Source organism: Saccoglossus kowalevskii, chromosome 9, assembly GCF_978046115.1.
Source record: "Saccoglossus kowalevskii chromosome 9, keSacKowa6.1, whole genome shotgun sequence".
Classification (NCBI taxonomy): Eukaryota; Metazoa; Hemichordata; class Enteropneusta; family Harrimaniidae; genus Saccoglossus; species Saccoglossus kowalevskii.
Genome location: NC_140649.1, coordinates 18,286,344 through 18,306,876, shown reverse-complemented (window position 1 = coordinate 18,306,876; position 20,533 = coordinate 18,286,344). Strand labels below are relative to the sequence as shown.

Genomic DNA, 20,533 nt, shown 5'->3' with positions numbered 1-20,533 from the left:
AGTGGGGAAAAGGGGACTCTGAAAGTACTATCTGAAGTTCTATTCCAAGAAACAAAACAACTTTTGCAGTATATAATGTTAGGATTTGAATTAGTAAATTATTCCTTTCACATAATACATATAACATTAACAAAATGTCTGGCAAAACTTGACCAGAATATTCATCTTTCAATCATGTATACAACAGGATAAGTAATTTTAGTGAATACTGATGGTTTGTTTCGGTTAAAACAGATTATTTCTTACGATGTTTATTTTATTCATGTTCTTCTGAATGTCGGCTTTACCAATAGCTCACTGATTGGCTAACAAAGTAGCAATATTGATAGTTGACATCGTGTAATGTGTACCGGTAATCAGTATTTCTATTTTGTTAGCTATATTCTTTAATGCTGGCTTGTTTTTTTTGTTCACAGTAACAAGCTTGCATGAAAGTAGAATATATCATCCTGTCATCGGTAGTTCCCTAAATTGGAAAATATAAATGTTATCGACCATCTTCTAATCACGATGGAGGATGTGATCATTATGATTGTCAATATTGATTGTTATTGGGTATTTTCAAACACAATCATGATTGTGACTAGTTCACTTACAATCGTGAACACGCCTCTGATCCCGTTCTAGCAGCATTTTTGAGATAATTCAATTTTTGCAACTCGCATAAAGTGAGTCTTCGCAGAAAATGTGTCTGTGTATGTATATGTATATAACAGTCATTGGTAGCATAGTGATTGTAGCATCAGACTCATTATCGGTAGACCTAAGTTCAAATCCTACCTCAGGCTGAACATCAAAAGGGTCAACCCCTACCCTGGGTGAATGTGCCACAGACTCAATGGGAAGGCCAATTCCATTTCACTAACGAATGCGACCTTATCAGTCAGGTTAGGTCGAACTGACTTACGATGGGTATAATGTAACCTCGTGCTACCTACCTCATAGCCATATTGTCCAAGCGATTGAGCAATAGGCAACTCACCAACCCGCATTGAACCAGCGTGGTGAGTTACGGTTCAACCCCACATAATAAAGCTGTTGTGGAGGCCACCCGCCAGCAGTGGCGTGAAAGGCTGAGATGATGATGATGCATGTATGTATATGTATAAAACAATACTGGTAGACAAAAAAAATATTCAAACTCTGGGAACAATGAAACCACAATTGTTTGCACACAATGACACAGATAGGCCAAAAATATCAAAATGTGAGCCACACTGTAAGTGGCCTTCAAAAAACGAGACTATTTTAATGCTGCATAATACACCAGACAGCTGTCAATAGACTTCATTTAAATACATGCTAATCAGTAAGTATGACTTTCATAATGGTGTCCTCTGTGTAAAAAAGACGATGTGAAATAAAGAACTGATCTCAACTATAGAGGGCCTGAATTACTGAGTATTGTTTTTAAGAAATTGTATTGATATATATAAATCTGTTCCACCAATATTTCGAAACCAAATTTGCAGACCTGTTTAGTATTTGATTGATATCTATGCATATTAATGACCTAATTTGCATATTAATAATTCAATTTAAGCCTTTTAACTTTTTTTTTTGCTGAAGAACTACTTCACATATTTAAAGAAGCTTGATACATAGATGGTCAGGAATAAAGTGCAAACCTGATTAGTTTTTGGTTGCATTCTACATATTAATTACCTAATTTGCATCATTTGGGAGAAAGGTAGAACCCAAGTATCCTCATGCCATGGACAAATAGTCAAAAAATATGGTGGGGGTGGTGTTATGTCGGTCATTGGCTGTAGTAGATACGTACATGAAACTATGGTTATCATGAAGACATCCGACAAAAAGTATGACTAACATATCACATTACCATATATGGTCATTTGATATTAATAATAACTATTACAGATACACTTGTACAACTAATGCTATGATTGAGGCATCAGATAAGAGATGACCATATATGGTCATGTGAATAGGCATAACTTTAATATCTCCGCAGCATATACGCATGCAACCAAGGCTATAATGAAAGCACTGGACAGGAGATGATTTATATGCCTGTTGACAATATATGATGTCATTGACATTGTAGCTATATTTAATTATCTAATTTACATAAATTAGCTTATGTAAACATGGTCTTTCCACAGATATATCAATAACTAGTCAGATTTGAATGAATGAAACTGGTTAAATATGTGCTCTCGTTTATAGTTGAATTAACCAATTTACATAAATTAGCCCACTGATATTTTCACATTTCAATGAAACTAATTAGTACTTTGAGGCTCAGCTATAATTTATAACCATAATAATGTCTTTATTGCATCCTTAGAAATAACATTTTTCTATTCGTTACATAGCAATATGTATATAAACGTGTACCTCTGGTATACTTTTTATTAAACACATAAAATTCCCCAGGGGGGATTAAAATGGTTACATTTACACTAAACAAAACTAGACTAATAATACAAAACACTAAGACTAAAGTAGACTGTAGTGATTAAAAAAAAATAATAATTGAAATTAAAAAAAACATGAATAGTAATATATCCATCAATAGCAATAATAAAGGTAGAAGAAACCATTGTTAAAAAGTAATAACAATAATAATGCGTTAATACATTAAGGGTTACAAATCTTGGCTGTCTTAAGTCGAGGGCAGTTTTAATGAATTGTCCAAGTGTGATATGTAACGAGGTTAACTTATTGTCAGTGCAAATTTTTCATCAATTATAGAATTATTAATTTGTTTCTTACATTTCTCAAATATTGATTCTCTTTGGTTATTGTAAAATGAACAAGTCATTATGAAATGTTGTTCGTTTTCAATTTGATTTTTTGTGCAAAGTTCACATATTCTTTCTTTTACAGGTGTTTTTGGTTTGGAATGTCGTCCTGTTTCTATTTTTAAGTTGTGGTTGCTTAGTTAAAATTTACACAATGTTTGTCTTCGTTCAACATTTTTCAGTGATATCAAGTAGTTTTCTAATTCGAATTCATTTTTAAATTTTCTACCCTCTCGGTCATTATTCAATTCTTCTTTCCAGTATTGTTTAAACTGTTTTTCCAATTTTATTTGTAAATTTTTGTTTTCAGCAGTTCAAGTTGTTATTCTGTCCAAATTATTTGTGTATAAATGAAGGTAATAGTAAAAAAAAAGTCCTTGATTCAATACAATACTCAGAATTTAATACAATTACAATACAGTACAACTCCCGGATACAACTACAAACAAATCAGATGGTGGTGTACCAAAGAAAAACAACTTCTTCAGTTCAGAGGCGTAAATTTATCCTCGAATGTCTGTTATTTACATTTTGCAACCGCTTTACTCCCAAGATGCATTCGTAACATTTGACCCGAGGACAAAGTTCACATGACTGTGCCGTACCAGTATTTGTGAACACCTTGTTGATTTAAAACCAAGTCGGGACAACAAGCGACAGAAAGGTACGTATTCGGGATTGTCACGCTTAGTTGGTCGTCCAAATCCGTACAGCGTGACCGCCCGTTGTGTGCTCCGGCATACAATAAAATCTAACCGGGGTCGTGCAGCGTACAGTGCTGTGAAATAGTAGTAGTCGGACTTGCAGTTTAGCAGCTCTTATTGGCCGCTTAAGAGAGCTGCATAAACTGCAGCAATAGTCGGACTCGTTAACACCATGTAAGGTACTACCTGCCATGTTAACACCAACAGCCCGGCTTGCCATCCTACTTAGCACAGGGTGTGATCATGATAATGACCAACGAACTAAATCCATATTGTTTTTTTTCAAATATTGAATGTTGTTGATGTTTAACCCGAAAATTGTAATATTTAACTCACCGATTCAATGCATATAGCTAAGAGATGTCAACTTTGGGGTCAATCCTATATTTAGCCATTCTGAGTTGCATGTTTTTTAGTTCACGTCTACTGGGTGTGTACAATTTACTGGTAGTATACACAGCATAGGAAGTCCGCTTTAGCAATAGGTAAGGGGGAATATTAAATTGTGTTTTGTTTAAAAACAAACAGATGGGTGTGATTTAATTATCATATAACAAAAACGTTTGTTTTGGCAACAAGAATAATAGTAATGCATGCTTACATGAGTCATGGAGGTTTAAATATTTACCTTATGAAGAATTAATTAAGTGTAAAAAGTTAAAAATTCATCTATGATTGAGACATTCTTTAAAAACAATTGTAAAAGATGTACTAAGTTTCTGAATGATTATCACAGTGCCTATGACTTACCAATTTTTGTCTAAGGGATTACCTGGTGGCTAATTTCTTGGTAAATTTTTGATTATTTTTACTATTGAAAAAAAAAGTTTTTCAAAGTCTTAGTGCCCTGAATTACATGCGACGTTCATAATAATGTAGGCTGAATGATCGCATCTCATTTTTCTTTATTTGACTTAATTAGTAACCAAATAATTATGGGCATGCTACTAACAACTCATTGGACTGTTTTGATAGGTTGTAATTAAAAACTAAAGCATAAATAAGCAAAAAAACCAAGATTGGTTTCTTGTATATCATCACAAACAACTGCTCACCACACTTTTGAATGAATCTTGAACTACGAAATTAATAGTCAGGTAATCCTTTAGACAAACATTGGTAAGGCATGTATCACTGTATTCGTCTATATCTAAGCTTTCAGAAGGTATATAGGTTGTTGTAGTAGCATGCTAAGTTACTTTTTGAGAATCTTTGAATCACAACAATTTTCAACTTGTTTTTACCGCTGTTGCTATATTAATGTTGTACCTTTAAGTAATGGCCAGTTTGTTTGCACCTCGATCCATCTGTGAAGTACGGTACATACTGTATAGTAATTTACTGTAAAAAGGTTATTTATTCACTGCGTTTTAATTTTGCTTATTTCACTGACTGGAAAATGCGCTAAATTAAAACCCAGTGAATTATGTAAAATTTAGCATAGAACACATTATCTAAATGATAAAACTGTGAATTCGCCTGAAATGGTAAATCAGCGAAATTTAAACCCCGTGAATATCAGTCATTTTACAATAATTTGTAAGAGACAAAATTTCACAAGTCAGCTGAATTTTGTAGTACCGGTAGTGAAAATTTCTCTGAGATCCCATGACATGAAGTGTTGGTGACTTTTGCAAAATGATGTATTCACAGATGCCCGAAAATTACTGGCAGGAAAAGTTGAATGGATTACAGTTTTGGTTTCACAAAAGCACTTCGTCACCATGTTTTATTATTTTATTACGAACCGCCTATCTCATGTCAGAAGGTCGTAGCACCAGTCTCGCTATCTACAAGATGAGACTTAAATGGGATCTTGGCATGATGTCACCATACAGTACTATGCGCGTTGCAATCCCCAAGTAATGTACCTCTGATTATATATATACGTAGATGTCTACAACTTCTCACCTGCTGGCTTTCAGTTGTTTTTGTCTGTCATTTTAGACAAACATTACACATTTAAGACAAGTACAAAAATTGATAGGCAAAATGTCTACAAACAATTTCTACAAGTTTGGTTGAAAATTACCAGTAAATTACAAAATAATCATAAATAATTGTAATTCCGTGGTTACAGTTTTGGAACTGCAATCTTGATAACTCTGCCGCTCAATCACTGGTAGCATAGTGGTTGATGCATCAGACTCATGATTGGTAGACCCAAGTTCAAATCCTACCTTAGGCTGAACACCAAGAAGAGTCTACCCCTACCCTGGGTGAGTGTGTCACAGACTCAATGGGAAGGCCAATTCCACTGGCAGAGATTTATTCACTAACGAATGCGACTTTGGGGGAACCTTGGTTAAGGTCCACAGGTGCTTGTGTTCGACTGAGCCTGGTTGACGCCAGAATAACGCATTCAATTGCCATTTGATAGAGAGATGGACGCACAGCCCTGTCATGTGTGTAGTCTCAAAACATGAATATGGCTTCTGTGGCAAAAATGCACTATATGTCTCACTGTAGCAGTGTCCAGAACTGTAGCCGGGCACACAAAAAATTTAAATAAAAAAAAAAACCCTGCCGCCCACTCTTGAAGTCAATGCTGATTGGATGATGCTGAGCTAACTGATTTAAATAAATCTCACCATGATGTCAAAATACTATTTCTGGATTGGTCATTTAGAATTCTATAACATCCTTACTAATGTGTGTTTTTTTTAGTCTAAATTTTGGCCTATAATATTATACCGTTTCTTGTTTGTATTTTTTGTTAGATTCTGATGCTGGGCTGTTGAAGATTGTTGTCATAGCAACATGGATTCAGCTGGAGGATTTCAGTCTTCTAACTTAGTAGTTTCTAATTTACTGGTGTCTGGACAGAAATCAAAACCGAATGTCATCAAATTACCGTGTGGATTGTATTTTCTTAAAGATCCTGATCTAAGTGGTTATTATTGTCTGGGATTCATTGTGTACGGACTTAGTTATGGCGCCTATGTACTTCCAAATATTGTTATTTACCCAATGTATCAACAAGGAGTTATTGATGTGGTTATCGTATCTGGTGAGTTTTTATTTTATTTTTAAAATAATTATTGTCAAGTCAGAGTTCCAAGACATAATGCATGTCACTGTTGTCTTTCCCAATTTTTTTTAATGTAAATTGCAAGTGCTAATGGTACATTCCTACATCCCTTCAGATTCACGCAAATTCCATACAAGGTTTCGACTATTTTGCAGTCAAGTGAAGTGTGTATTAACCATTTCCAATTGTACAGACTGTTGCTTCATGGAAAACACTTATTCAAAATAGTGACGCTCAAAAAAGTTTGGCTGGATTATGTTAATATTCAGTTATTGGCGTCGTCCGGGGCCAATATCAAGAATTATTGTCCTAAAGTGACTGTTACTGCTTAGAGGCTATAATTCTTGATATTGGCCAAAGCCAAGGACCATAACTGTTTTATTATCCTGAAAGAGAACAACAGTAAGCGAAGCAAAACTGATATGAAACACAAACTTTCTCAGTTAAAATCAAAATTATCCATCAGTAGAGAAATGCATCTGAAAGTGTCATCCAATTTTGTTATCGCAATGACAATCTGAGTGTCCCGGATTTTATATATAACAATAACACAGAACAGGATGTCAGAGGAAACTAACATGCTGGGAGAAGCCAAATGATCATGTGACCACTTTTGACCAATAACATTGACTGTCATATTGACTCAAATTGTCATATATCAGCTGAGAAGCATGTAATAAAAATATTATAGCCTGAATATTGGCTTTCATGCCATCACACAAGGAAATGATTTGTCCTCATTAGTCTGGCAATTGATTCCGTTCGCTCTGACACAATTGTGAAATGTCTATATTTGGCTAGAAATGTACAATAGTGCACTATCATCCCAGTTGAATACACTGTCATTGCTATATTTGTTTTCTGACATCAAAACCACAACATTGCCAGCTAATTTGTTAACTGGTTTCCTATGCACATCTGCAGATAGTTGTGAAAATGGAACAAATTAGATCAAATCAACTTTAGGAAATGGCAAACTAATAATAAGACGAACATGTTGAATATCAATAAAAGATACAATTTCCATTCAAATTATTTCATCTACATGTTATTGTGTAAATTGATGTATGTAGGATGCGTTCACATGTGTATTTCAAAAAATGGATCTATATCTATGACAGACAATGTTTGTGGTTGCTTTGACGATGTGAATTAAAGAACCTGTTCATTTTACAATTGACATTCATGTACAATTTGCAAAAACTCAATCCCTACGTCCATTCAAACCAATGGTTGTACTACCCTATTCACTCTTATCATGCAGCAATTGCTGAAAAATTTGTGTTTGAAGGTTTGCTTTTGGGTCTCCTGCAATGCTTCAATCTGTAAAATTCACTGCTGATAGCATTCATTTATGCAGAATTGAGTATTAAAATGCATGATTAGAGCGAAAAGGTCCCCCCCCCCATTGATGAAATATTTAATAAATAGTATATACACTGATTCAGTGAATGACACTTTGGGTGAATGTAAATAATAATGTATTGGTTTGCGTTTTTACGCAATTATAATTATAAAAATGTTGAAAATGGGAACCCCTTACCCTTGACAATTTCAAAAAGGGACCCCTGCCTATTTCATAGATCCCTCGGGTGCCTTGCATATACCTGTAAGTACCGGTATAAGTAGATTCCTACTTGTGATCTCCACATATTTTTCTCACAGGTTAATGTATTTTTTATGCTCAGTCTGCAAGACAAATGTACAAACTCTGTGCTGTTTATATTTCTACAGGTTATTTTTTTGTTACATTGATGACATTGATATCGTTATTCCGAGCAGTGACCAGTGATCCTGGTCGTATTCCACTTGACACACGGACTACCTCACCAGGTTGGTTACATGATGAAAATTTTTTGTTTTGAGGAGGTTCATACTGAATAAAAATTATAGTTTTCATTATTATAGGCTAATGTCACCGGGATACTGAAAATGAAAAAAAAGTAAAACATGTTATGGAATATAATAACAAATTTTGCATTTTTGCACTGGTTTAAAAAAAAAAATATCTAAAAAAAATTCCTATAATATTGATATGAATCCTAATTTTAAAAACATTATGATAACTTAGTGAGTTTCCAGTGTGACCATAGACCACCCGGTGGATGCTTCACCAGGACTAATTTCACTACCATACTTTTTCTGAATGAAAACATTTCTAGAGTTTATAGTATTCAATTTTGCCACTGAATGATGTACGGTATATTTCATATGAATGTTCTGTTTCAGAGAATCTCAATTGGACCCATTGCCAGAAGTGTTTTATTGAAAGGCCTGTCAAGTCACACCATTGCAGACGATGTGCTCAGTGTGTACGTGTTATGGATCACCATTGTCCGTGGTCAGTCTTGTTCATTTCAACTTACTTTTCCTAAGCCACAAAAATCCTATTTTGTGTAAATTCCATGCACATGTCATCCGATTGATTTCTGATCAATGGCGTCTCAGAATTGAGTCAATGCTTGGGAAATATGCAAGATTATTGCCCTATTCTAAAAGACGTGAGTAACAAATGCAAATTTGGCTGCTATCAAGCGGTTTTCTAGTAAAAAACTGCAAGAGGGAGCACTTAAATTCAGCGATGCCACCAAGTGTGGGAGATAAAGTTCTCCCTACCGTGTGTGGAGTTTTTGATAATTCTAAGATACAATTGAGCATTCTATGGCTTCCTTGGGGCCAAAATTACTACCAGACAGGTCAGGTCACAGTTGAAGACTGTGGCCACATATGATTCCTGGTCATTCAGAATTTTATGGTTGCCAGAGAATCTGCTCCCCAGGGTAAGGGGGTGTATGGCCATGGCATAAACAAATCTCTGGTGCTATTAAAAAGACTAACACCAACCAATTTTTTGACATGCTTAATCACTTGCATATAGTACTTGTAGAAATATATATTTGTCTTATTACTATAGAATCAATTTGTAATTCTTGTCGGGATTCAACAGTATCCCAGAAATCCCCGGGTTGTACCAAGGTTGGATAATAAATAAGGGTCTGTGATACGTGTGAAAGAGATGGCTAGTTTTTCTAGCGTCCTTACATATTTAGAGAGTGACGTCATGAGTATGGCAATAACCTTGTTCATTTAAGTTGTCACAATAAAACTTTAAGTGTTAAGCGTTCATGGTATTGTATGATAAAATTTATCAGAACAAATATTGGTTACCTTGCACCTGGAACTCTCACAGAATCTTATATTGTTATATATAGTCATAAAATTTTCATACTATTTATCTGTTATCTACCTTTTGGTACTGCAATTACCTAAAAACAGGGGAGTCATTATCTGAGCATGAAGCAGATATTGTTTACCCATGAGCCTTTGCATTTTAGGAGTGCATTGTTATCATCACTTAGGACTCAATTACCGCATGCCACAGTTGACAACCCCTTTGCTTTAAATTTAAGACATTTCACCACACATGCACGAGATATATGGTCTCATATAAACAAAGATGGCGACTTTGGCTGTTGGCGCAGATTAACGAGTACAAACTGAGACGCTACGAAGCTTTAATTAGAAATTTTTAGGTGATTGGAAGGTGTCAAAGAAGTCATCGGCGGTAATCAGTGCAAGTCTCACCCAGGTCAAACCTCATACATGTGATTGCCATTAGAAGAGCACATTGGATTGTGGAAAAATCAATGTTTATCAACACAAATGTCGCACATGCGCAGTGCAACAACCACCGCCCTTTAATGATCAAACTATGATTAGTAAGCACAATTATTTTTGTTTGTTTTTAATAGTTCTACAGTATAATTGTATGTAAATGGTATTGTATGTTATTGTTTTCCAGGATAAACAACTGTGTTGGAGAGGATAACAAGTGGATCTTTGTTTTATTGGTGTTTTATGGTGCTTTAATGAGTTTCTATGCTCTTATTCTTATTGTCTGTCATTTTTATATTTTCCCAAAATGTCAAGTAGATATATGCAATCCAGTAAGTAATATTTATTTATTTGTTTATTATACTCTCTTCTCTATCAATAATGCCTTCAATAGTACTATCAATTGTTTTGTCATTATCAAAAATGCCCTCTATGGTGCCAATAATTGCCTTTTCATTATCAATAATGCTCTCTATGGTGCCAATAATTGCCTTTTCATTATCAATAATACTATCTATGGTTCCAATAATTGCCTTTTCATTATCAATAATGCCCTCTATGGTGCCAATAATTGCCTTTTCATTATCAATAATGCTCTCTATGGTGCCAATAATTGCTTTTTCATTGTCAGTAATGCCCTCTATGGTGCCAATAATTGCCTTTTCATTGTCAATAATGCCCTCTATGGTGCCAATGATTGCCTTTTCATTGTCAATAGTGCCCTCTATGGTGCCAATAATTGCCTTTTCATTGTCAATAATGCCCTCTATGGTGCCAATAATTGCCTTTTCATTATCAATAATGCTCTCTGTGGTGCCAATAATTGCTTTTTCGTTGTCAATAGTGCCCTCTATGGTGTCAATAATGCCCTCTATGGTGCCAATAATTGCCTTTTCATTATCAATAACGCCCTCTATGGTGCCAATAAATTGCCTTTTTCATGGTCAATAATGCCCTCTATGGTGCCAATAATTGCCTTTTCATTGTCAATAATGCCCTCTATGGTCCCAATGATTGCCTTTTCATTGTCAATAGTGCCCTCTATGGTGCCAATAATTGCCTTTTCATTATCCATAATGCCCTCTATGGTCCCAATAATTGCCTTTTCATTATCAATAATGCTCTCTGTGGTGCCAATAATTGCTTTTTCGTTGTCAATAGTGCCCTCTATGGTGTCAATAATGCCCTCTATGGTGCCAATAATTGCCTTTTCATTATCAATAACGCCCTCTATGGTGCCAATAATTGCCTTTTTCATGGTCAATAATGCCCTCTATGGTGCCAATAATTGCCTTTTCATTATCCATAATGCCCTCTATGGTCCCAATAATTGCCTTTTCATTGTCAATAATGCTTTCTATGGTGTTAATAATTGCCTTTTTATTATCCATAATGCCTTCTATGGTCCCAATAATTGCCTTTTCCTTGTCAATAATGCTTTCTATGGTACCAATAATTGCCTTTTCATTATCAATAATGCCCTCTATGGTGCCAACGATTGCCTTTCATTGTCAATAATGCCCTCTATGGTGCCAATCATTTCTTTTTCATTGTCAATAATGCTTTCTATGATACCAATAATTGCCTTTTCATTATCAATAATGCCCTCTATGGTGCCAATAATTGTCTTTCATTGTCAATAATGCCCTCTATGGTGCCAATAATTTTCTTTTCATTGTCAATAATGCTCTCTATGGTGCCAATAATTGCCTTTTCATTATCAATCATGGCCTCTATGTTGCCAATAATTGCCTTTTCATTGTCAATAATGGCCTCTATGTTGCCAATACTTGCCTTTTCATTGTCAATAATGCCTTCTATGGTCCCAATAATTGCCTTTTCATTATCAATAATGCTCTCTATGATGCCAACATTCCCTATTGTGTGTCAATAATACCCTCTACATTACCACCACATATTTTCCAATGGTTGATCACTGCAGTCTAACAAATCATGACTACAATTTAGATAAGGCTTACAACATTAGGAGAGTTCAAAAGAACATCTCATACAAAGTTGACTAACAAGGTATTATTTTGTATTCACAGGATGTGTTCATGTTTCGACATCAACGTTGGTTTATGTATGTTGGTTTTATACTAGATTTAGCTTTATTGCTCATATGTTCAACACAGTTTCTCACTCAAGTTATAAATATTTTTCTAGTATGTATTATATATTTTCTAGTATGTATTATATATTTTCTAGTATGTATTATATATTTTCTCATTCTCATATTGTATATTTAAGTGACAATAGCTGTGATTTTGAACATTTTGTTGTTGAAATATAAACATAAAGATGTTATAGTCACAATTGCATGGACAATAATGACCCTACACAAGACTATATCACATAAAATGGCTGACTAGTCGCCATGGTTGAAATCGGTCACATGATAGAGGCCATAGAAAATTATGACACACGATGAGCACAAAATAAAAACATCATTAAGAGGCCGTCAGAGAGAGACTTAGCAACTTATTTTACATGATTTTGCCCAGGGCCCCGGTAAGTTTTCATCTTGTACTATGATCCCTGAGATTTGCTTGACAAGACTGGATTTCAATAGAGGGTGCCCTCTGGAGACCTGGGTGTAAACAAGCGGCCATCTTTTTCACTTGTGTATAACCATGGTACCGGTATATAGCATATATGCTATGACTTCAGAGTCCCAATTACAATTACAATTCGGACTAATGACAGAGGAAATATTTAATTAAAAATAAAAACTAGAGAGAAAAAAACAGATTACTTACTGACGTGCATCGTACTTTGGAAACTCATGAACAATTTGAATGTGTTTTTACATGTGTTGTAGTGGGCCTAATCATGAATATGAAACAGTATGACGACTATAGCATTTTAAGTATTTTGAGATTGTTATCGTACATGACCAACTGCTGATATTAATTGATTTATATTCACAGAATCGTACAACGTTGGAACAGATTATAGAGTCAGCCAATTATTACAGGCGTATGCAGCAGGGACAGACATGGTGAGTAAACTAGATTAATATTGGTCAAGTTCAAGCATCATTTCAAGTTCAAGATTTTGACTCCCGCTATGAAGATTATTCTTTGAATTTGAATTTGAAGAATGCCCACTTGCGAGTATCTTGCATCACGTCTTCCATCTTAGTAGCTATATATAAATGTCCATGGATAATTGAATTATGCACATGATAAATTCCTGTCTTTAAAATGTGAGAGGGTGGTTACAATCTGATTAAAATCTGATCTAGTGTACGGGCTTTAATTATTTTGGCTATAAACTTATTTTAATTTGTTATTACTTTTGTTATTAATGCCTTTTTATTTTATTATTTTACTTTGATTTACTTTGATTCCACCCTACCTACATCTGATCCGACGCTTATGTAAGTCCGGTTCAAATCTCGCGTAAATAACAGCCAATCACAGCCTCCCTTTTATACAGGCTGTCGGTTGCTTACTTTTCAGTGTAGCGATACTCTACGGGCAATCTTTCTGTACATTATATATTGCCCACTTGAATAAACCATTAACAGAAAATTGCTAGTATATTTTTATTTACAAAAGAAATTCCACAGCATTTTACAATTTTTGTCATTACATTGAATATTGTTTTCAGCCAAGGTTCGTTTATTCAGTCATCGCTTCAATTTTACATAAAAAACTGAGCATAATTATCTAGAATGGAAGCAAAAAAAATAAGTAAATCGTAATGATTAGAACACTGTAAACAGCTATAGTAAACAACGCAAACTAAATTTTATTATAAGTGGTGTACCAGGGAGTATGTTACAATTCAACTGCCATGTTTTCTGAACTTAAAATTTTGTCATTAAATGTGAGGGGCTTGGGTCGTTGCAAGAAAAGGAAAAATGTGTTTAGGTGGGTTAATAATCAAGGCTCTAGTATTGCTTTTTTGCAAGAAACGCATAGCAGTACAGATGTGGTTAAATTTTGGAGTAAGCAGTGTAGGGGAAAGATGTTTTTTAGCCATGGTGTTTCCAACAGTAAGGGGGTGTTGACTATCTTTCGAAACATCGACTATGAGGTTTTAGATACAATATGTGACCCAGGCGGCAGGTATTTAATTCATGATGTTATGTTATATGTTATATGGTCCCTCATATTGGAAATTGAATACTAGCTTATTGAGAGACACTGATTATATTGAGCTTATTGAAACCCAGTTCCCTAGTTGGCTAAAAGAAGGCGAGGATATTGAGGACCCGCGTATGGTATGGGACTGGCTTAAATATTGTATTAAGAAAACCTCAATAACTTTTAGTAAAGAAAAAAAGAAAAAACAAACAGTAAAAATAGAAAATCTGGAGCGAAAATTAAAAATTCTAGATGATCAAATTTGCCTAAACCCTACTGCTGAAGTATTACATGAATTTAGTCAAATAAAACAATCATTACAACAGGAATACGACGAAATAGCAGAGGGGCAGATTGTTAGAGCTAGGGCCAACTGGCATGAGTTAGGTGAGAAAAATACTAAGTATTTTTTGCAATTAGAAAAAATGAACGCTAGGAGATCTCAAATAAACAAACTTACTAGAGCAAATGGGTTAGAGGTGAGGTCCCAGAAGGAAATAAATAATGAAATTAAAATGTATTATGAAAATTTGTATGCCTCTAAACTTGACCAAAATGAAAGGGCGAGGAAGGAAAATGCTTACTTTTTTGATAATCCAGACATTCCAAAACTCACTGAAGATCAGGCAAACATTTGTGAAGGCCTCATCTCTGTCGAAGAAGCCTGGGAGGTGATTAAAACTTTTGTACCAAATAAAACTCCAGGTAATGACGGTCTGCCAGCAGATTTTTATAAAAAATTTTGGCCATTGGTTAAAAAATTTATGGTGAAGGCTCTAAATACGTCCTTTGAGAAAGGCAGGCTATCCACATCTCAACGACAAGCTGTAATAATATTGCTGGAGAAAAAAGGAAGGGATAATAGCAAGATCCAAAATTGGCGGCCTATATCACTCCTCAATTCAGATTATAAGATTGGTACAAAATGTATAGCTAAAAGATTAGAAAAAGTCCTTCCACTGTTAATACATATAACCCAATCGGCTTTTGTCAAAAATAGATTTATAGGAGATGTTGTGAGATTGGTTGACTGTGTAATGGAGTACATGGACGAGGAGGACATCCCTGGTTTGTTACTAACAGTAGACTTTGAAAAAGCTTTTGATACTGTGGAGTGGCCTTTCCTCTTTAGAGCATTGGAGACTTATAATTTTGGCCCAAGTTTTATAAAATGGATAAAAGTATTTTACTCTGACATCTCCAGTTGTGTTATGAACAAAGGCACCAGTACAGGATATTTCTCTCTGGGGCGAGGAGTTAGGCAGGGGGATCCAATTTCTCCCCTGTTGTTCATTTTGGGGTTGGAGATATTTCTGTGCTCACTGCGGTCCAGTCAGGATATTGAAGGGGTTGTGGTTCCGGGTTTTGGTTCTTTTAAAAGTGCAGCGTTTGCAGACGATCTGACATGCTTCCTTAGTGACCTCCCCTCATGTAGAAAACTGTTTGAAATATTGGGCAATTTCAAAAAAATATCTGGGTTAGCAATTAACCAGGATAAGTGTGAAGCAATGTGGATTGGAAACAAAAGCAAATGTAAAGAGAAACCCCTTGCGGTAAAATGGCCAAATATGATTCAAATTGTTGGTGTTTACTTTTCAAATGACAGAAAAATGGCAACGGATAGAAATGTCACAATCCCCATAGAGAAACTAAAAGTATCTTTACACTTCTGGAAAATGAGAGACCTAACACTGCTTGGCAGAATCCAAATTATTAAAGCTATGGGTATTTCAAGAGTTCAGTATGTTCTTAGTCTCTCAGATTGCCCTAATAGATACCTGAAAGAAATAAACAAAATGCTATTTGCATTTCTTTGGAAAGGGAAAGATAAGGTGGCCAGGAAAACAATGATAGGGGACATTTGTGTAGGTGGCCTAAAAATACCAGATATTTTTGCAATAGTGAAGGCTCAACGAATAGATTGGCTACGTCGTCTGTTTGACAGTGATATAGTCCACCCTTGGAAATGGATTTTGCAGAAGAAACTGTCTCGAGTTGGGGGAATAGAAACTCTTTTAAAGAGTAATTTTAATATTAATGTTCTTCCCATTACTGTGAGGGGTTTCTTTCGTAGTATGTTAGAGTCGTGGCTAGCAGTCACGGCTCCGCCAGATGGTGAAAAGCATCCCCTAAATCATATTATATTTTTGGGAGATTTCAGTGAGGCTGGTTTCCACTATGTTGGAAATCTTTTTGATAATAAGGGCCAACTTCTTCAGTGGGGTGAAGTGGAAAAAAGGGGAATACCTCGCAAGAGATTTTTGGATTGGTTTGGAATTGTGGCCGCACTACCACGAGAATGGAAAAGGGAAGTAGATATAAACAAATTTGCTAACCCTGAGGATGATATTTGTGGGCGTTCAAATTCATTTGAAACAATGTAAAACTAAGTTGGTGACCCCTGAAGTGATAAAGCAATATTTTATTTCGCCAAGATCTGATATTTATCATGTTAAAACATTAAACTCCAATATTACTGAATGGGAAAGTATTTACTTAGCACCATTTAGACTTACAATAGAGTCAAAGCTCAGGGAATTTCAATGGAAAATCAGCCACAATATCCTGGTAACCAACTCTGTTCTTTGTAAGATGACCCCACCAAAGATTGAATCAGGAGCCTGTACGTTCTGTAAGGGGCCTGATGAAAATCTGCTTCATCTTTTCTATGAATGTCCAGTAGTAAAATTATTTTGGGATACATTCTTTGAGATATGGGGGACAAAACTGAGTTTCCCTCGGGTGAACGACCCAGAATGCTTCTTGTTTGGTGATAGTCTTCTCCCCCTCCTGTTAAACTTTTTGCTTTTGGTAGCCAGGAGGTTTATTTATATTTGCAGATGTCGGGGTAACAAACCAAAATTTTAGGAATTTAAAGACTTCGTGCAGAGGGTACAGAAAACTGAGTACTTGATTGCAAACAGAAAAGGTAAATTGGGAAAACATTTAAAAAAATGGGGAAAATTTATGAAAATTGTAGCAACGACCCAGCATATCAGCATGAATTCCTGAAAAAATTGTAATATTTTTGTGAAGACTTTGTACTTTGTTGTGCAATGTAATTTTTTTGGTACACATACATGTAACTACGTAAAGTGCTTATGTAAATTGACTCAATAAAAAAAAAAAAAAAAAATGTTTTAAATACAAAAAAAAAAAAAAAAAAAAACAACAACGCAAACTGATTTTAAATTGTATAACGGTCACCGGCCCACGGCATTGACGCAGAAAATTGGAGAAAAACAATATTTCCTGATCAATTACGATGTGTTCCAAATAAAAAATATTTTATTCCAGTCCAAATCAGCTCAATTACTTTAATAAAGAGTTATTGTATAATGTACAAAATGTTGACACATTTTGATGAATATTTACAGCTACGGCTTCAATACCGTAGACAATTTTGGCCCGATCGTCAACAAAACATCACCCGTCTCCAGGGCAAGCGACTGGAAAAAGACACCGGTGTTTGGTCTAACCGGTGGAAACAAAATCGTCACTCCCAGAGTAACTACGTAACTACTATGATTTAAACTCAAACCATTCGAGCCACAATATTAACATAAAAATGACTTTTGTTGCATTTGACAATAATAAACCTACCGAAAAGCCGTGTTATTCTCGGTCGCTAACGTCGGTATAATCCGCCATTTTATTTGAGTGTGTTTGCCACCTGACTCTGCCCGGTGACGTCATCATGTGCACTAAAGAAGGAGGTCTGTGATTCATTGACTAAAATCGACGATAGTGGGTCTCGTTGAAATCCTGTTACATAAGCATTGAATTGAAAAAAAAACACAAAATCAAAATCAAAGTAAAAATTAATAAAATAAAAAGACATTAATAACAAAAGTAATAAAAAATTAAATTAAAATAAGTTTATAGCCCAAATAATTAAAGCCCGTACACTACATCAGATTTTAATCAGATTGAGGATGGTTAGCGATCAAATGATATTGCAATTTAAATAAATTCCATTTTCCACATATTTTCACCACTTGCAAACTTCATGGGGGCTGGGTTATGCGAATTATTCTTGGTCCCTCCCTAAGTGGTCTCTGTACAGATTTGACCTTGAGTCTTGTACATATATGGAATTTGTAATTTCTCTGTACAAGTAATTCTCATTTTTTTTTTTATAGCAATCACTCGCACAAGAGTGATAGCGGGCGAATGTCAGCATTTGAATCATTCCAAGAAGTGTGGGGAAGTGGAAACGTTTTATGTTGGTTGAATCCATTACGACGGAGGAGAGCATCACCGCGTTTTGTATACAATGAACATGTACATGCATTACAGCATGTCTAACGCATCAAGCATTGCAATGTACACACTGATGACATATTGTCTATCTGGTGGTATCTATAAAACTCTATTCGTGGCTATATTTGGATGAAACCCACAAAACTGCAGGCAATTACTGACATGGTGTGGTTGTCTGTAAATTATACTGAAAAATGAACATCCCACTGGCTCAAAAATCGCAATTTTCATGGGTGTTTTGACATGTGTGAAAAGTAGTACGGTGACCATACTTTTTTCTCTCAAGATTTTGTGATCAAAACCATAAGATAAAAACTACATGGTAAGTAAAAGCCAAGGTAATCTGGGGATTAGATTTAAAGGTAGCCTCCTACATTTATATATTTTTTCATTCAAAACAATATTGGTAATGACAGTGCTACTGTTGATTGTCAGTGCTACTGTTGATTCACCTTGTAGATGATTGAGTCATGTATTGAATGGTGTCAAGCGCCCTCTATCGATGGATGTCTACTAGTTGGTCTTAATGCCAATTGCCATTGATCACTGCAATATTTTTTTAAATCAAATCTAACTTTTCTGTGATATTATTAAAATTTATTATTAGTATATTAAATAATATATTTTTCATCTGGTCGAACCAAACTGCTCAGAAGGAAATAAAAATTAAATGTGTTTATTGCCACTAGAGGGCGCTATAACAAATACTGGTAACTACCTTTTTAGCTCCGCTGTTGGCTTATTCAAAATCCATCGTTCGTGTAAACATTTTTTTGACTTCTTGAAAACTACAAGCCTGATTGCTTTGATACCTAATTTATATGTACCTTGGGCAGACCTCGCTTTGATTTGTTTATTTTGTGACAATATCTTTAATTTAATCTCTAATTTTGATGAATATTTTTGTCATTTTTCGTAAAAAGTGATATTTTCAACTTTGTTGAAAACCGCGAGTCTGATTGTTTTGATATTATACACATAGGGAACTACAGGTAGGCCCCTGTTAGATTTGTTCATTTCTCTAATTTTGATGAATAGTTTTGTAATTTTTTGGTAAAAAGTGATATTTTCTAATTCTTGTAAAAAAAACCAAGTCTGATTGATTTGATGTTATAAACGCAAGTACTACAGGTAGATTTCTCTCAGATTTGTTCATTTTCTAGTCGATATCTTCAGTTAATATCTTTAATTGAAACGTGTATTGCTGACAGCGGAGCTATCTCAGCCGAGAGGCTGCTTGATTTTACTGAGGTCTGTATTTTCTAAATGTTGATATCCTTCAATTTTGTATTCATTTTTTTCATTTAAAGTGGGAAAAGTATTGAGAATCATGCTGACAATTGTTGTAATGGATTTCATTTCAGCCTCAGTTCACAACCCTCTATATGTTTTTTTCTCTAATTGGAAATCTTATTTGTATAGCAATGGAATTCTAGAGCACTAGACTGTTTACTAAATGCAAACTAATCAAGAATTAGTTTTTATTGAAGTAGAATTGATACAAATGTTTAGGGATTCATGCTAACCCAATGAAGCCTTATAGATCATCAATAATAATGCAATAAAATAAATATATTTACATATTGTAATGATTATAAGAATTTATTTGTGTTACTTGGAAATATCCACATTTAGCCATGTTAACGATCCTCCATGCTTTCTTGATAATAGCCATATGAATATTCCACTGAGATTCCTTAAAAATGGCCATATGGACATTCCACTGAGATTCCTTAAAAATGGCCATATGGACATTCCACAGAGATTCCTTAAAAATGGCCATATGGACATTCCACTGAGATTCCTTAAAAATGGCCATATGGACATTCCACTGAGATTCCTTAAAAATGGCCATATGGACATTCCACTGAGATTCCTTAAAAATGGCCATATGGACATTCCACAGAGATTCCTTAAAAATGGCCATATGGACATTCCACTGAGATTCCTTAAAAATGGCCATATGGACATTCCACTGAGATTCCTTAAAAATGGCCATATGGACATTCCACTGAGATTCCTTAAAAATGGCCATATGGACATTCCACAGAAATTCCT

At 34.9% G+C, this 20,533-nt stretch overlaps 1 protein-coding gene across 2 annotated transcripts; it reads left to right on the top strand.

Annotated features, from left to right (window-relative positions):
- Positions 1-3,359: 3,359 nt before the first annotated feature.
- On the top strand, positions 3,360-20,076 carry LOC102808227 (palmitoyltransferase ZDHHC21-like). Of its 2 annotated transcripts, none has more exons than XM_085503256.1 (8): positions 3,360-3,432; positions 6,193-6,482; positions 8,238-8,336; positions 8,733-8,844; positions 10,306-10,450; positions 12,167-12,283; positions 13,049-13,119; positions 18,355-20,076. In XM_085503256.1, exons 2-8 carry the CDS (start codon positions 6,233-6,235, stop codon positions 18,518-18,520), a joined length of 960 nt encoding a protein of 319 aa, XP_085359382.1. In that variant the 5' UTR covers positions 3,360-3,432; positions 6,193-6,232; the 3' UTR covers positions 18,521-20,076. The 2 variants fall into 2 exon arrangements, with proteins under 2 accessions (XP_085359382.1, XP_085359383.1); XM_085503257.1 differs by having other exon boundaries at positions 12,167-12,201; positions 18,355-18,487.
- Positions 20,077-20,533: the final 457 nt, after the last annotated feature.